We start from the raw sequence: 17,291 nt of genomic DNA, 5'->3' as shown, positions 1-17,291 counted from the left end.
TTCTGTGAAATGCTGATTCAGGGCCCTGTAACAGAAAGTGTTAGAACTAGTATTTCGTTTTGTTTGTTTTGAAATGCTGATTCAGGGCCCTGTAACAGAAAGTGTTAGTACCAGTATTTTGTTAGAACAGAAACAGCAGCAGTTGTTCATAGCCAGATGTTTTCCAAATAGTACATTTTTGAATCTAAAGAAACTCAAGACTTAAAACAAATGTACAGACTCAATACATTGAGCGGCTAATAACGGGTAGATTTTTCTCAAAACAAAATAAATTGAAAAAACAAGATGCCCATGGGCCTTAGCTTTCACCTGAGTTTTGAAGTATTTAAGTTAATTTAATTGACCCTTTTGGCCACGCCCATCAGCCCAGGGGACAGTCAGGGCCAACAAGTTCATACTATCGAGCTGTCATCCCATGCTGATAATGTTATGAAGTTAGAACGAATTCCAATAAAAATCAAACAAATGATAGTCAAAATTGTGATTTTCCAATATAAACTATAGTAAAGTTTACCCCCTCCCCAGGGGCAAACATGTGAGCCGCAGGTCATAAAATTCACAATTTCAGGTAAAGCACCTTAAGACCCTTCCATATATGAAGAGTATTTGATTCTACCTTATTTGGGATTTGAGAAGATTTTTGAAATTTCAGTCAATTTGACCCTTTTTAGCACTGCCCATCAGCCCCTGCGGGTCAGTCAAGGGCCAACATGTGCATACCATCGAAACGGTCATCCTATGCTGATAATGTTAACCAAATTAGAATTGAGTTCCAATTGAAATCCAACAAACAATAGTCCAAAATGTGATTTCCCTACATAAACTATAGTAAAGTTTACACCCTACCCAGGGGCAAACGTGTGACCCCAGGGTCATGAAATTCACAAATTTGGTAAAGCCCTTCCATCTATGAAGAGTGTTTGAGTTCACCATATCTGAGAGTAGAGAAGAAGTTTTAGTCAATTTTACCCCTCAGGCCACTGGGGGTAGGGGACCATATAATTAACTATTTTGATTGACCTTTAGCCATAGAAGCTTCCTGCCACATTTCATTGAATTTGGTTCAGAGGTTTTGAAGAATAAGTCAAAAATGTAAATTATTTACGGACACACGACAGACGACGCACAGCGACAGACATAAGACGATTAAAATAGGTCACTTGAGACTTCATCTCAGGTGACATTACAAAAAATAGATCTTGTTTTTTATCAAAACATACAAACACACAAAAATCTGGTATTTAAAAAAACCAAGAATTCCACGGAAGTGGATGTGTCACCTGTGCAGCAAGCTAGGAGATGAGTTTTAAACAAGCAAACACTTCCTGTAAGAAAGCAATGCATCAAGTTTGCGTTTGATTGGCCCAAGGGATCTCAAGTTATTGCAAGCAAACCTATTTTCTATTTATCAAAAACAATGACTTTTGACCTTTGAACCTGAAAAGCAATCTAAGAAAGCACTTTTGGTAAGGAAGCACTGTATGAAGTTTGAGCCTGATAGAGTTTGATTGGCCCAAGGGAACTTGAGTTATTGCATGGAAACCAATTTTCTATTAATAGTAACAGTGACCTTGACCTTTGACCTTTGAACATGAAAAGCAATGCCAAGCAAGCACTTTTGGTAAGGAAGCACTGTATGAATTTTAAGTCTGATTGGCCCAAGTGAACTCAAGTTATCGCAAGAAAACCACCTGACTTTGACAAAGTGAAACATATATGTCGCCTTTTACAGGTGACACAAACAGGGAAAAAAAAATAACGTCTTGTTGTTTTTTTATAGAGATCAAATACTAATGAATTTAAAAAGATATATTAATTTTTTTAATGAAGTACCAAGCTAGTCTGGCTATGAACAATCCAACACTAGTGACATTTCAGGTCAAGTTTACTACTAATGTTAGTTCCAAAATTCCACAAACACGGGTGAGTAAGATGCAAACCAAACTCTATATTGATCATACAGACATACCACAAATGTACTCCAGCATTTCCGAAGCCGATGCCAGCGTAGGACGCGGCTAACCCCATTGTAGATCTAGCCTCAACATCGCCTTTGTCGTATACAGCTCTTTGTTTATTTGTCAAAATTAATTTGTGTATTAAAATGAAAGTTGAGATGAAAACAATTGTATCAAAATTATAAGTTTAAAATAGAAAATCATATGAAAATAGTCCTGAGATATGTACATTGTATTCATTTTTACATCTAACAGGCAACATAATCTAAAGTAGTACAGTTCAGGTTTTCATTCCAAAGTGTTCAGTATTTTAAGATGGATAAAATCATGAAAATTAACAGAGACATTTATACAATAGTATGTTTCATAATTTCTTTTAAAAAATTATCTTTTTAGTTTCAAAATGTTTAAAGACCACAAAAATGTGAGCAATTGCAAAATAATCTGAAACCTTTTCAGTACAAACTACCAGTAATATTTGTAAGAAAAAAAGTTGTTTTTTTCAAAAAGGAACAACTTCTTATTATCATCTTTACAGCTCATTTTTCAAATATTAATCATGTTGTCATAGTAACTTATATGTTGCCATGGTAAAAGACATGTTGTCATGGTGATAGATATTTCATTCAGATAGCATTCCTCACCTTTTGAGGTATTTGTTGGTCATCCTCAGAGCATGCCCTGACCAGATATCACTGATTGGGTTGCAGCCCTGGTATGCTGGTCGCAGATTTGGGTTTTCTGGACGTGGGACTCGCTCCTCATAGGGGACGGCAGTGTATGACTCGATAGCATGGCTGAAAATATAGTTATCATTCAAACAAGGATTAAAGATGCTACATAACAGACAAAAAAGTAATTATGATATGATCAATTGAAAACAGGAAAACACTATACAATGAAAAAGGTTACATAAAATTATTTTACGCTATTACCACACTCCTGAAGTTTGAGCTTCTAATGCATCTTTTTAAAGTGGGTAAATAATGAATCATGCCCCGGAGAAACTCTACGTGCTCCACCTCTATATTTTGTAAGTACTTTTGGTCTTATAAACATCTTTATCAGGACGCAATTTTTTCCCCCATTTGTTGGTGAAAATAAATATATTTCTATAATGTTGGTGAATTTTTGTGAGAAGCAGAGTATATGTTATCAGTGATGTTGAAGGTCCAGTAGTAGGATGCAGGGCTACGTGCGTGACTGAAGGGTCGCCACTTCAAAATGGTAGCTCCCGACTGTATACTTCCCAGATAGTTGAGAAAGACATTGACTGATTACTAAAGGCCTAATAACCACGGATAATGATTTGTGAAAAACCCCCAAAAAAACCCACTTTGAGATGCCTATGTTGCTGTCATATAGTGGTATTTAAAACTTCAAATCATTATTATCACGAGATGTTAATATTATTACACTTCCATCCCATAATTTGTTGTGAAAGTGTGTAATGAAACAGAATTAAATCACTCTACCAAAGGACATCTATTCCACTGTATGCAGTTACTCTTTCCGGCATCGTAAGGAGATGTAGAGGGTCGACAATTCCGAGGGTGGGGCGTAGGGCACGGTTGGAAATACCTATACCAAAATACATATCCAATCAACATAAAACAGTTATACACTGTAATTTGAAATTGAAATAAAACAAAATTTAGGGACAACATGCATGTACAAAGTTCAAAGTACAATGAAAAGCAACTACAATGGCACAAGGAAAAAAGAATTATATAAAACAAAGAAAGGTCAAAGTTCAAATGAAATTTACTCAGAAAGTTTAAGCAAGCATGACATGAAAGAACACTATCACATAAAACAAAGATAGAAAGGTCAAAATTCAAATGAAATATACCTGAGCACCTAAAGAGTTCAAAGTTCAAATAAAACTATTTATTACATAGGAAAGTACAATATCATATAAAAAACATGAAGGTCAGTAAGTTCAAACCAATTTTGAAAATGAAAACTCCTAGTATGAATAGAAGCAAGGTACAAGATAATACAGTGTTTCCATATTTAGTTTTTTCCCCAATTTCCTATATATTTTTTTTTGCATCATTCCATTTCCTTGTTTTTCCACTTTTTACTTTCAGTTACAGGTCTACTTTCCAGAGAAAAATACAATATTAAACAGGGACATTATTTATAGGCCCCATGAAACTGAAGTTAGACCCCCATTACAATTGTAAGAATATTACAATCGGGATCCACTACATCACAAAGCTACATCAACCTCCCTCCACCCACCTCCATAAAAGTCACCTTGCCCTTGAACTTCTTGATGTAGAAACACATCATAAAACTTGAGTAAAGTTGAGTGGGGCCTAATTACAGGTCGAGTTTGGCTACTTATAAAAAGCCATTATTATCTGTACAGTTCAGGAAAGATAAATCGTAGCGTACCTGTCTTAGCCTTCATGGGGAGATAATCAAACACTGATGTTCCTGTTGTCTCACTTCCTGTTCCGGCTGTCGTGGTCACTTTTAACAAAATGACAATTGTAACCATGGTAATTAATACTAGTCACAAAATACTGCTCGGCAAGCTTGATGATCAGTTGAACATAAGACTATAGAAAACCTGAGGTCCAGAGCTCAATCCCTGGACAATACATTGAAAATAATATAATTCATAATTATTGACATCTGTCACACAATTACTAGCAATGGTGTCTATAGACTCCATCAGATGAAGAGTCATTGTCACCATAAAATCTTCCGTTGATGCATTAAGGACCCAGTATATCGACACCAAAACAAGATTAGTGTTGATATTACTATAAAACAATTATGACTCCGATAACATTCTTCAATTAGTGTAGAGTAATCATACATATGGTATAATTGTTGTTTTTTCACAAGCAGGGAATTTTTACTATATATGCGACAAATTCAGAATGGGACTATGGAATTCATGATATAAAATTCACACATAAGTGGGAGTTACTTCCCTTTAATATAATACCACATGGATTTATGTAAGCTGAAAACTGATCACTCTAATATGAATATCATTGGGCTTTATATAAACTGACAACTTATCACTGGTACTGTGAACTAGGTAATGTATAAGTGTAATCCTTCATTGAATCTGTATCACACCAAATAGGTCTTTTACACAGGCCAACTCGATTTTCACTCTTCTCCTTCTAGAATATATCTTCCGGTCACTCGATTTGTAGCTCTCCTGCTTCTGGAAGATCTTCTACCTCTTCCGTCTCGAAGCTGGAAGATTTATCTTCTTCCATCTTTTAGATCTTTCAGATTTATCTTTCATCTCTAGTACAACGTTTCCTTGTGTGTGCTCCCTCTACTGTACAGACCGATATCTTGATGATACACGCTATCTTGCCTCCTTATGTGTGAACCTAACATCGTGCATACCATGCTAACAGACTGCATATTGCTTGTGTGTGCTGATTATATTGTACAGTTTGCTATTTTGCTTATATACACTATCGTGCTTGCTTGTGTAAACCTAATATTGTGTATACCATGCTAACTGACTGTATATATCTTAGGCATGGATTATGAACATCTTATCATTTTAACCCGCATGTACTAGTTTTAATCCAGTTGCTCATCTAAACCGTCAAAGTGTAAATATGTTATCACTCCAGGACCTGGAGGTTCTCCTAGGAAGAAGGAATCTAAGGAATACAGATACAGATGGCGGCAACCATGTTTAATATTGTGCGACATGCTGGGTGATGAGTTTCACTAGAGAAGGATTTATGGCACATACACGCACAGGTTTGTGTTAAAGTGTTTGAGAAAACTTAAAAACTTGTTTTGAGTTATGTTCTTCCGGTGTACACGATTTACATATAACGGAATGCGATCTTCTGAGAAGGCTTCTCTTCTGAGAAGGGTGCAAATCGAGTTGGCCTCATGTGTCACACATGTAATGACTACAACACATTTCAGGTCGGATCTCGCCCTATGTTTATACACCAGTTGGGTCATAGTGCTATGAATCGCAATGACAATTCTACTAATGGCAGTCACAATGTTTCAATGCTATACAAGTGCTACATGTCGCAGTCATGGTGTAATGAATTACACTCAGTGTTTTGGAGTAAAGTGGAATGTAAGGCAGTCACACAATGTTATACTCTACTGAAAATACCCATGAATGACAGTCACACAATGTTATACTCTACTGAAAATACCCATGAATGACAGTCACACAATGTTATACTCTACTGAAAATACCCTCGAATGACAGTCACACAATGTTATACTCTACTGAAAATACCCATGAATGACAGTCACACAATGTTATACTCTACTGAAAATACCCATGAATGACAGTCACAAACAAGTTGATTTTTATACCTGCAATAAGAGGCTTGAGCTGGTGAGTAACAGGGAGTCCCTTTCCGATGGGAGCATTAACGTAGTCAAGGAGTTCCGAGCCTGGCTTGGAGGAGTAGAGATTGGCTGCCTTACAAGTATCCATGACTGATCCTCCTCCAATAGCCAAAAATACGTCAAACTCGTGCTCATTGGAGAAATCTATAGCTGACTTAAAGCTTTAAAGATACAAAAAAAATTGCTATAAATTTTTCAAAAGAATTAATGCAACTTGCATGACAGTTTCCACATGTAAACATATATGGAGAAGTGGCATTCATCATACTATGATATGGCTGGTCCTTTCATTAGATTACAAACACAGTAAACAATAAACTCCAATCAAATTTTGTAATCTCAAACTTCGGTCACTCGAAGACTCTGCCTAACTTGTAAACATGAGTTCCAACAGTAAAATCTCTATATAAACACACTCTGTATATCTCACAGCTATATCGATAACCTCACTGACTCTTAGGTAACAAGGTTTGACTGTATAAATGTCACATCCAAACATACAACCATCCAGTAATTGGCTTCCATACCTTTCATCTGTAGGCTCCACTCTGCATCTGTCATACAGTTTGTATGGGATTTTGTGGCGTTCCAGTGATTCCAGCGCCACCTGGACAGGGGGTAGGGACTTTAAATACTTGTCCGTCATCACACATACTAACTTGGCGCCCAAATTCTTACAGTCCTAGGGATGAAAATTTCAAATACATTGTAAAAAACCATTTAGTCAATTTTTATCACATCATGCTTCAAAATAGTGTAAATAATCCATGTCACAATTTTGCTAAAGACTGTACTAGTACCAGTATATGTTAAGTGCTTTAAATATATGCATCAGTACAAACTTCCAATTGCGATGTCACAGGAGCTTATAAGTCATAATCAAGGCATTCCATGTAACTGTAAAGAGTTCAAAATGGCATATTCTTAAGACAAAACATGTGTTACATATGTAATCTTAAAGGTCTTAATGATTCCTCTCATACTGACCATGCCAACTTCCTGAGTGACTCCTGGACCATACCGGATATTAGAGCATGCCATCTGAAACATAATGTAAATTATACTGGTTGACATGTAGACTGTCTGAAACAGACCCTTAACACTTACAGATTTGACCTTGATTTTGTTTGATCGGTGTCGTCGATTTGACCTTGATTTTGTTTGAGGGGTGTCGTCGATGAAGCAGAAGATGCTTCCCCTTCAGAAACACCTGGTCCTTTTCTCGGTGTACTTTTCAAGGGTCACCATCCAAATCTATACTTTGTTCATATCAGGCACTAATTTTTTTCTAAATTGAGCTAGAGTTAATTGGGCATCGTTTATTTATTTATTTATTTATTTTATTTATTTTTTTTAATGTTAATGTTCAGATCTTTGAGCAGATATAATAAACAAATGCTGCTGACCTTGTCAGTGAAAACCAAAATACTTATAACAGGTACAAATCTATGTACTTAAGAAAGATCACTCTTATACAAATTACAGTATACAGTATTTACCAGATACTTATCTGTGACTGAGATTTGCCATTGAAGAACTTGATTTGGAGCTATATACTCACCTCAAAGGCATATTCCTTCTGAGTAAGAGGATCAGCTGTTGTTCCAAATCTATCTGAAAAAAAAAACCCAATCAAATTCTACAATAACACACAATAAACACTTTGTCAGATCACAAATATCAGGACAGCTATGGTAAATCAATGGTGCATGTGAAGATATGTTAAGGTTGAATTATAGCGATATTAAATAACATAATTTATAAATCTTGTAATTGCTGTAAATGTCTTGTTCCATCCTTGTGGTCTTTGTGAATAAATTATACAGCAACTGTATTTACTTACTGTTGGAGTGTCAAACCTCCATAACCTCTATAACTTTGTCTAACTGTATTTACTTACTGTTGGAGTGTCAAACCTCCATAACCTCTATAACTTTGTCTAACTGTATTTACTTACTGTTGGAGTGTCAAACCTCCATAACCTCTATAACTTTGTCTAACTGTATTTACTTACTGTTGGAGTGTCAAACCTCCATAACCTCTATAACTTTGTCTAACTGTATTTACTTACTGTTGGAGTGTCAAACTTCCATAACCTCTATAACTTTGTCTAACTGTATTTACTTACTGTTGGAGGGTCAAACCTCCATAACCTCTATAACTTTGTCTAACTGTATTTACTTACTGTTGGAGGGTCAAACCTCCATAACCTCTATAACTTTGTCTAACTGTATTTACTTACTGTTGGAGGGTCAAACCTCCATAACCTCTATAACTTTGTCTAACTGTATTTACTTACTGTTGGAGTGTCAAACCTCCATAACCTCTATAACTTTGTCTAACTGTATTTACTTACTGTTGGAGTGTCAAACCTCCATAACCTCTATAACTTTGTCTAACTGTATTTACTTACTGTTGGAGTGTCAAACCTCCATAACCTCTATAACTTTGTCTAACTGTATTTACTTACTGTTGGAGTGTCAAACCTCCATAACCTCTATAACTTTGTCTAACTGTATTTACTTACTGTTTAGTGTCAAACCTCCATAACCTCTATAACTTTGTCTAACTGTATTTACTTACTGTTGGAGGGTCAAACCTCCATAACCTCTATAACTTTGTCTAACTGTAGTTACTTACTGTTGGAGGGTCAAACCTCCATAACCTCTATAACTTTGTCTAACTGTATTTACTTACTGTTGGAGTGTCAAACCTCTATAACCTCTATAACTTTGTCTAACTGTATTTACTTACTGTTTAGTGTCAAACCTCCATAACCTCTATAACTTTGTCTAACTGTATTTACTTACTGTTGGAGGGTCAAACCTCCATAACCTCTATAACTTTGTCTAACTGTATTTACTTACTGTTTAGTGTCAAACCTCCATAACCTCTATAACTTTGTCTAACTGTATTTACTTACTGTTTAGTGTCAAACCTCCATAACCTCTATAACTTTGTCAAACCTCCATAACCTCTATAACTTTGTCTAACTGTATTTACTTACTGTTGGAGTGTCAAACCTCCATAACCTCTATAACTTTGTCTAACTGTAGTTACTTACTGTTGGAGGGTCAAACCTCCATAACCTCTATAACTTTGTCTAACTGTATTTACTTACTGTTGGAGTGTCAAACCTCTATAACCTCTATAACTTTGTCTAACTGTATTTACTTACTGTTTAGTGTCAAACCTCCATAACCTCTATAACTTTGTCTAACTGTATTTACTTACTGTTGGAGGGTCAAACCTCCATAACCTCTATAACTTTGTCTAACTGTATTTACTTACTGTTTAGTGTCAAACCTCCATAACCTCTATAACTTTGTCTAACTGTATTTACTTACTGTTTAGTGTCAAACCTCCATAACCTCTATAACTTTGTCAAACCTCCATAACCTCTATAACTTTGTCTAACTGTATTTACTTACTGTTTAGTGTCAAACCTCCATAACCTCTATAACTTTGTCTAACTGTATTTACTTACTGTTGGAGTGTCGAACCTCCATAAGCTCTATAACTTTGTCTAACTGTATTTACTTACTGTTGGAGGGTCAAACCTCCATAACCTCTATAACTTTGTCTAACTGTATTTACTTACTGTTTAGTGTCAAACCTCCATAACCTCTATAACTTTTTTTAACTGTATTTACTTACTGTTGGAGTGTCAAACCTCCATAACCTCTATAACTTTGTCTAACTGTATTTACTTACTGTTGGAGTGTCAAACCTCCATAACCTCTATAACTTTGTCTAACTGTATTTACTTACTGTTGGAGTGTCAAACCTCCATAACCTCTATAACTTTTTTTAACTGTATTTTCTTACCGTTTAGTGTCAAACCTCCATAACCTCTATAACTTTGTCTAACTGTATTTACGTTGGAGTGTCAAACCTCCATAACCTCTATAACTTTGTCTAACTGTATTTACTTACTGTTTAGTGTCAAACCTCCATAACCTCTATAACTTTGTCTAACTGTATTTACTTACTGTTGGAGGGTCAAACCTCCATAACCTCTATAACTTTGTCTAACTGTATTTACTTACTGTTTAGTGTCAAACCTCCATAACCTCTATAACTTTGTCTAACTGTATTTACTTACTGTTGGAGTGTCGAACCTCCATAAGCTCTATAACTTTGTCTAACTGTGGAGGGTCAAACCTCCATAACCTCTATAACTTTTTTTAACTGTATTTTCTTACCGTTTAGTGTCAAACCTCCATAACCTCTATAACTTTGTCTAACTGTATTTACGTTGGAGTGTCAAACCTCCATAACCTCTATAACTTTGTCTAACTTTATTTACTTACTGTTGGAGTCTCAAACCTCCATAACCTCTATAACTTTGTCTAACTGTATTTACTTACTGTTGGAGGGTCAAACCTCCATAACCTCTATAACTTTGTCTAACTGTATTTACTTACTGTTGGAGTGTCAAACCTCCATAACCTCTATAACTTTGTCTAACTGTATTTACTTACTGTTTAGTGTCAAACCTCCATAACCTCTATAACTTTGTCTAACTGTATTTACTTACTGTTTAGTGTCAAACCTCCATAACCTCTATAACTTTGTCTAACTGTATTTACTTACTGTTGGAGGGTCAAACCTCCATAACCTCTATAACTTTGTCTAACTGTAGTTACTTACTGTTGGAGGGTCAAACCTCCATAACCTCTATAACTTTGTCTAACTGTATTTACTTACTGTTGGAGTGTCAAACCTCTATAACCTCTATAACTTTGTCTAACTGTATGTACTTACTGTTTAGTGTCAAACCTCCATAACCTCTATAACTTTGTCTAACTGTATTTACTTACTGTTGGAGGGTCAAACCTCCATAACCTCTATAACTTTGTCTAACTGTATTTACTTACTGTTTAGTGTCAAACCTCCATAACCTCTATAACTTTGTCTAACTGTATTTACTTACTGTTGGAGTGTCAAACCTCTATAACCTCTATAACTTTGTCTAACTGTATTCCCTTAATGTTGGAGGGTCAAACCTCCATAACCTCTATAACTTTGTCTAACTGTATTTACTTACTGTTGGAGTCTCAAACCTCCATAACCTCTATAACTTTGTCTAACTGTATTTACTTACTGTTTAGTGTCAAACCTCCATAACCTCTATAACTTTGTCTAACTGTATTTACTTACTGTTGGAGGGTCAAACCTCCATAACCTCTATAACTTTGTCTAACTGTATATACTTACTGTTGGAGTGTCAAACCTCCATAACCTCTATAACTTTGTCTAACTGTATTTACTTACTGTTGGAGTGTCAAACCTCCATAACCTCTATAACTTTGTCTAACTGTATTGATTTACTGTTTAGTGTCAAACCTCCATAACCTATATAACTTTGTCTAACTGTATTTACTTACTGTTGGAGTGTCAAACCTCTATAACCTCTATAACTTTGTCTAACTGTATTTACTTACTGTTGGAGTGTCAAACCTCCATAACCTCTATAACTTTGTCTAACTGTATTGATTTACTGTTTAGTGTCAAACCTCCATAACCTATATAACTTTGTCTAACTGTATTTACTTACTGTTGGAGTGTCAAACCTCCATAACCTCTATAACTTTGTCTAACTGTATTTACTTACTGTTGGAGGGTCAAACCTCCATAACCTCTATAACTTTGTCTAACTGTATTTACTTACTGTTTAGTGTCAAACCTCCATAACCTCTATAACTTTGTCTAACTGTATTTACTTACTGTTGGAGTGTCAAACCTCCATAACCTCTATAACTTTGTCTAACTGTATTTACTTACTGTTTAGTGTCAAACCTCCATAACCTCTATAATTTTGTCTAACTGTATTTACTTACTGTTTAGTGTCAAACCTCCATAACCTCTATAACTTTGTCTAACTGTATTTACTTACTGTTTAGTGTCAAACCTCCATAACCTCTATAACTTTGTCTAACTGTATTTACTTACTGTTGGAGTGTCAAACCTCCATAACCTCTATAACTTTGTCTAACTGTATTTACTTACTGTTGGAGGGTCAAACCTCCATAACCTCTATAACTTTGTCTAACTGTAGTTACTTACTGTTGGAGGGTCAAACCTCCATAACCTCTATAACTTTGTCTAACTGTATTTACTTACTGTTTAGTGTCAAACCTCCATAACCTCTATAACTTTGTCTAACTGTATTTACTTACTGTTGGAGGGTCAAACCTCCATAACCTCTATAACTTTGTCTAACTGTATTTACTTCAGTTTAGTGTCAAACCTCCATAACCTCTATAACTTTGTCTAACTGTATTTACTTACTGTTGGAGGGTCAAACCTCCATAACCTCTATAACTTTGTCTAACTGTATTTACTTACTGTTGGAGGGTCAAACCTCCATAACCTCTATAACTTTGTCTAACTGTATTTACTTACTGTTTAGTGTCAAACCTCCATAACCTCTATAACTTTGTCTAACTGTATTTACTTACTGTTGGAGGGTCAAACCCCCATAACCTCTATAACTTTGTCTAACTGTATTTACTTACTGTTGGAGTGTCAAACCTCCATAACCTCTATAACTTTGTCTAACTGTATTTACTTACTGTTGGAGGGTCAAACCTCCATAACCTCTATAACTTTGTCTAACTGTATTTACTTACTGTTGGAGTGTCAAACCTCCATAACCTCTATAACTTTGTCTAACTGTATTTACTTACTGTTGGAGTGTCAAACCTCCATAACCTCTATAACTTTGTCTAACTGTATTTACTTACTGTTGGAGTGTCAAACCTCCATAACCTCTATAACTTTGTCTAACTGTATTTACTTACTGTTGGAGTGTCAAACCTCCATAACCTCTATAACTTTGTCTAACTGTATTTACTTACTGTTGGAGGGTCAAACCTCCATAACCTCTATAACTTTGTCTAACTGTATTTACTTACTGTTGGAGGGTCAAACCTCCATAACCTCTATAACTTTGTCTAACTGTATTTACTTACTGTTGGAGTGTCAAACCTCCATAACCTCTATAACTTTGTCTAACTGTATTTACTTACTGTTCAATGTCACACCTGTAGCCTCTGGAGCTATATGTTGCCTGTAGAAAAAAATATCATTGATTATGTCATATACAGGTAATTACCGTATCTATCCACAACTTAATACCTTGTAAACAAATTAAGACCCCATGATTACACACAATACAGACTATTAGTGTTACATGTATGATCATTTAGGACATATATACCTACAAATATACCTCAATAGGTCTTCAATAAACATACCTTGTAAATATAATAAGAAGCACATTTATTAAATCATAAGACGTGGATGAAGACGTTTACTGATTTTCATAAATAAACTTTTTTTTAAAGGAAAGGCTTAGTTTTGTGATATATACCAGTAAGTATTTGATATAAAGTTTTTTGAGTTTTTAAATTTCCACAGATGTCCATTCTCTATAGATATTAATTGTTACTTCACTGCTATATTGCTGTGACCGCAAATTTATTGTATTGTATATATGTTATATGTACTGATGAGGTGTAAAGCTTAAAGTGAATAAAATGAATTGAAATTGAATTTCAAATATTCAGTCACTTTAAAATACAGTACACTGCTGTACATGTTGCGTATAGATTAACTATCAGTTATGTATTCATGGACATGTGTGGGTTGAGCTTCCTATATTACAATAATTATTTGCAAAAAAACCCTGTCCATAAATAAGCCCCTTTTTCATTTTTGAAGAATTTTTAATTCGCAAATAGGAAGGCAAAAGTTGTTCACAAATGAGCTTATCCAAAATATTAAATGCATGTTACTATACTTTTACTCTAGAGGAGGGGGCTTATTTGTGGATAAAAATGATACTTAACTTCAACACTACGGGATGGGCTTATTTGTGGATAAATACAGTACTTGACTTTTACACAAGGGGAGAGGTCTTATTTGTGGATACATATGATAATGAACTTCAACACTAGGGGATGGGTCTTAATTGCAGATAAATATGTTACTGAACATTTACGCTGTCTCAAATTAACACTGGCTAATTTAGATTGCCATAGTATATGTACGGTGAACTTGAGGATAAATACAGAATTTTGCCAAAATGTTAGGGATACAACCAAACTGGGGTGGAGGTGAGATAACTCAACAGGGTAAAACACCAGACTGTCATGGTGAAGATCTGTATAATATTTGACAGCTTTCCATCTGTATGGTGTTTAGTGAGGTAGCCACCAGCTACAACAAGGACACCATGTCTCAAACTGACATTAGCTGATGTCACAAACCATGTAAACATTTGATCTTTTTTTTTTCACTTCAAATGTAATTATAAAGTCAATAAATTTATCACAAGTTTTTTTATACCTCAGCAACCATTCTATGTTTTTCTTTAAAAACCAAAGTCTTTTAAAAGTCTTGCCATTGTTTACATATTGTCAATTTGCATTCATAATATTATAAAGGCTTAGTCAAGAAGACAAATAATAGGTGATTGGATGGCACAGTGGTGAAACACTTGCCTGTCACCGATATATCCCCGGGTTTGATTCCCCGCTGGATGTGAAAAAGTTAGAGGTCACCTGCCCGACCACGTGGGTTTTACCCTGGGTGCTCTAGTTTTCTCCCACAGTAAGACCCCTAGGGCGCTTCAATCCAGGCCAACAAGCGTGATTGATAAAAGTTGGTATAACATGTTTCGTATTTGGTGTAAGAAATAGTGTAAAATAAGGGGGAAATGAAGAACAGAGATAGGAATGAATATATCATATACCTGAGATCTAGACATTCGGAGATATTAGTCTTCACAGGGAATACCTAATATGCACCTTTGAAAATTGAGACTTCAAAATTAGACTCAAAGAAAAACACTGTTTTAGAAATTATAACCGGTATTTGAAAAACATAAACAACATATGCAATTAGGAAATGGGACTAAAATCAGACAAAAATATACAGACAGAAAAAACAAGGAAGAAATTATTTCAGGTACATTTCAGAGAAAAATTGTGCTAAGAACCTTTATAACACCTCAGCCCTGGAATTTGAACATGGAAGTGTACGTGTGAACATGATGACCTTCACATACTCTATTTGAATTGAGATAAGCCGAGACCATCTGTAAACATATTACCTGTTGATATCAGAGAACTAACTATTGGCCATTGGTAAGACTAACAACAGGTTTCCTATTCCTATAGATAGGTCTCTGTCCGATTAGTTGTGGGAAAACGTCAAGATACATCAAAGAAATCAAATAAGACTTATATCGATGTCTTCCAGTGATTCCAGTGATTCCAGTTATATATTTATGTCGTTCTACTGTAATACGAGCTCTACAGGTAACGTCCCACATCCTAACACCACATATTCAAACTTTAACATAGTCCTGGCTCCATGTAGGAAAAAGATTTGCACATCACAATGTGAGTAATAGCCATCTTGGTGCTTTTCTCCAGTCTGAACCACTAAGTAAACACTTCATTTTCTCACAGCAATAATGGTTATATAAAGGTAAACTTCATTGATTTTACAACAATTGCGAAACAAGTTTGTCTATTAACTTATTTAATCAAGCTTGTTCACCCAGATGGAAGTGTGTGAGAGGTCTTACTGTGGGAGGAAACCAGAATACCCTGATGGTCGGGCATATGACCCCATACGTTTTCACATTAATTTGGTGAATTGAACCCCCTTGAACGGCAACTGTATTACCACTGTGCCACACAACCACCCAATTATAATAATGAAACAGGGAGGGGGCTTTTCAACTAGGTGACAGGGGTTCCATTCTCCTAGCTAGCTACCAGACATGTAAAGGTATGAGGTCACCTGCCCAACCACGTCAATTTTCTCTGGTTACTCTAGTTACCTCCCATATTAAGACTCCTTATGCATCATGCACTTCTATCTGAGCCGTCAAGAGTGATTAAAGTTGGTGTAACGTGTTTCACAATTGTAAAATGAATAAAAGTGTTAAAAAAAAAATATAAATAAATAAAACATTTTTTCAACTTCTATAATAATTTTCACTTTTGTTGGCTATAAGCATGCAGTGGATCTTAATATAATAATATAGCAGAGTGTAATACCAGGAAGACATATCAGAGACCTATATTAATTTAGTATATAGGTCTCTGGTCATATACTGTATATACAATTTAATAAATGCAAGTACATGGCTGACAAATATGGTTAATACAACTTTTTGTATTTGAAACATATAAACACGTGTTCTGGAACATACAGTATATATAGGCTAAGTGAGAAAAAATCCCACAAGACTAATAAATCATAATTTATTTGTGTACCATTTTTTTTCGCACTCTCTCTCTCTCTCTCTCTCTCTCTCTCTCTCTCTCTCACCTATCTTTGAACATTCCAGGCACATGTGGTTTTGAAGTTGCACAGCATTATTACATGCATATTATACAATTATTCGGTTATCATTTAATATTATGTAGTTAAACTTCTATTATGTAATTAATCAATAATTGATAAATTAATTCAGTCCGTGATAAGGCCTAAAGCCATGAGAATTTAATCGAAGTGTTCAAAAATTGCAAAATCGCAAAACCTAAGATCGGATCGACCTACTCTTTCACCCTCAACAGTGACAAGCACTCACTATCAGCAACGTTAGAGAGGTCAATGGCTTTAAAGTTTCCTCTGAAAATTAACAATTACCAAAGCAGGTTTTTTTTTCTAAAACCTTACCATGATTTTGCAACGTGTCGCATCAGATTTAGCGCCTTATTTCTCGCTGCAGCAGCCATGGTGTTTGGTGTTCCACTTCTATAACAGCTGATAAGGAGAAAGGGATTCCACCGGATATGGTTAGCAAAATCTATTTTTAGATGGGGGAATACCTTTATGGTAGTTTTTGAAAACGCCCCTTTATGAAAACTAATACTAGATCTAGCATTAATCCTAAGAGTAAAAACACTCAAAATGGGAGATTGTTATATGTAC

At 35.2% G+C, this 17,291-nt stretch overlaps 1 protein-coding gene across 2 annotated transcripts in view; it reads right to left on the bottom strand.

Annotated features, from left to right (window-relative positions):
• Positions 1–17,158, bottom strand: part of LOC117316220 (hydroxyacid-oxoacid transhydrogenase, mitochondrial-like) — a 32,351-nt gene extending 15,193 nt beyond the window's left edge. Inside the window, exons 1-10 of one of the 2 annotated variants that reach the window (XM_033870759.1) lie at positions 17,037–17,158; positions 13,367–13,407; positions 7,894–7,946; positions 7,320–7,373; positions 6,860–7,014; positions 6,297–6,493; positions 4,362–4,439; positions 3,434–3,539; positions 2,603–2,755; positions 1,970–2,068 (exon numbers count right to left, since the gene is read on the bottom strand). In XM_033870759.1, the coding sequence (XP_033726650.1) occupies positions 1,970–2,068; positions 2,603–2,755; positions 3,434–3,539; positions 4,362–4,439; positions 6,297–6,493; positions 6,860–7,014; positions 7,320–7,373; positions 7,894–7,946; positions 13,367–13,407; positions 17,037–17,095 (995 nt within the window). In that variant the 5' untranslated portion in view covers positions 17,096–17,158. The remainder of the gene's footprint in view (positions 1–1,969; positions 2,069–2,602; positions 2,756–3,433; positions 3,540–4,361; positions 4,440–6,296; positions 6,494–6,859; positions 7,015–7,319; positions 7,374–7,893; positions 7,947–13,366; positions 13,408–17,036) is intronic. The other variant, XM_033870760.1, reaches the window with a different exon arrangement.
• Positions 17,159–17,291: the final 133 nt, after the last annotated feature.

The sequence above is a fragment of the Pecten maximus genome, chromosome 18, assembly GCF_902652985.1.
Source record: "Pecten maximus chromosome 18, xPecMax1.1, whole genome shotgun sequence".
Lineage (NCBI taxonomy): Eukaryota > Metazoa > Mollusca > Bivalvia > Pectinida > Pectinidae > Pecten > Pecten maximus.
The sequence above is the reverse complement of the archived record's forward strand: the minus strand, read 5'-3'. Positions and strand labels throughout refer to the sequence as shown.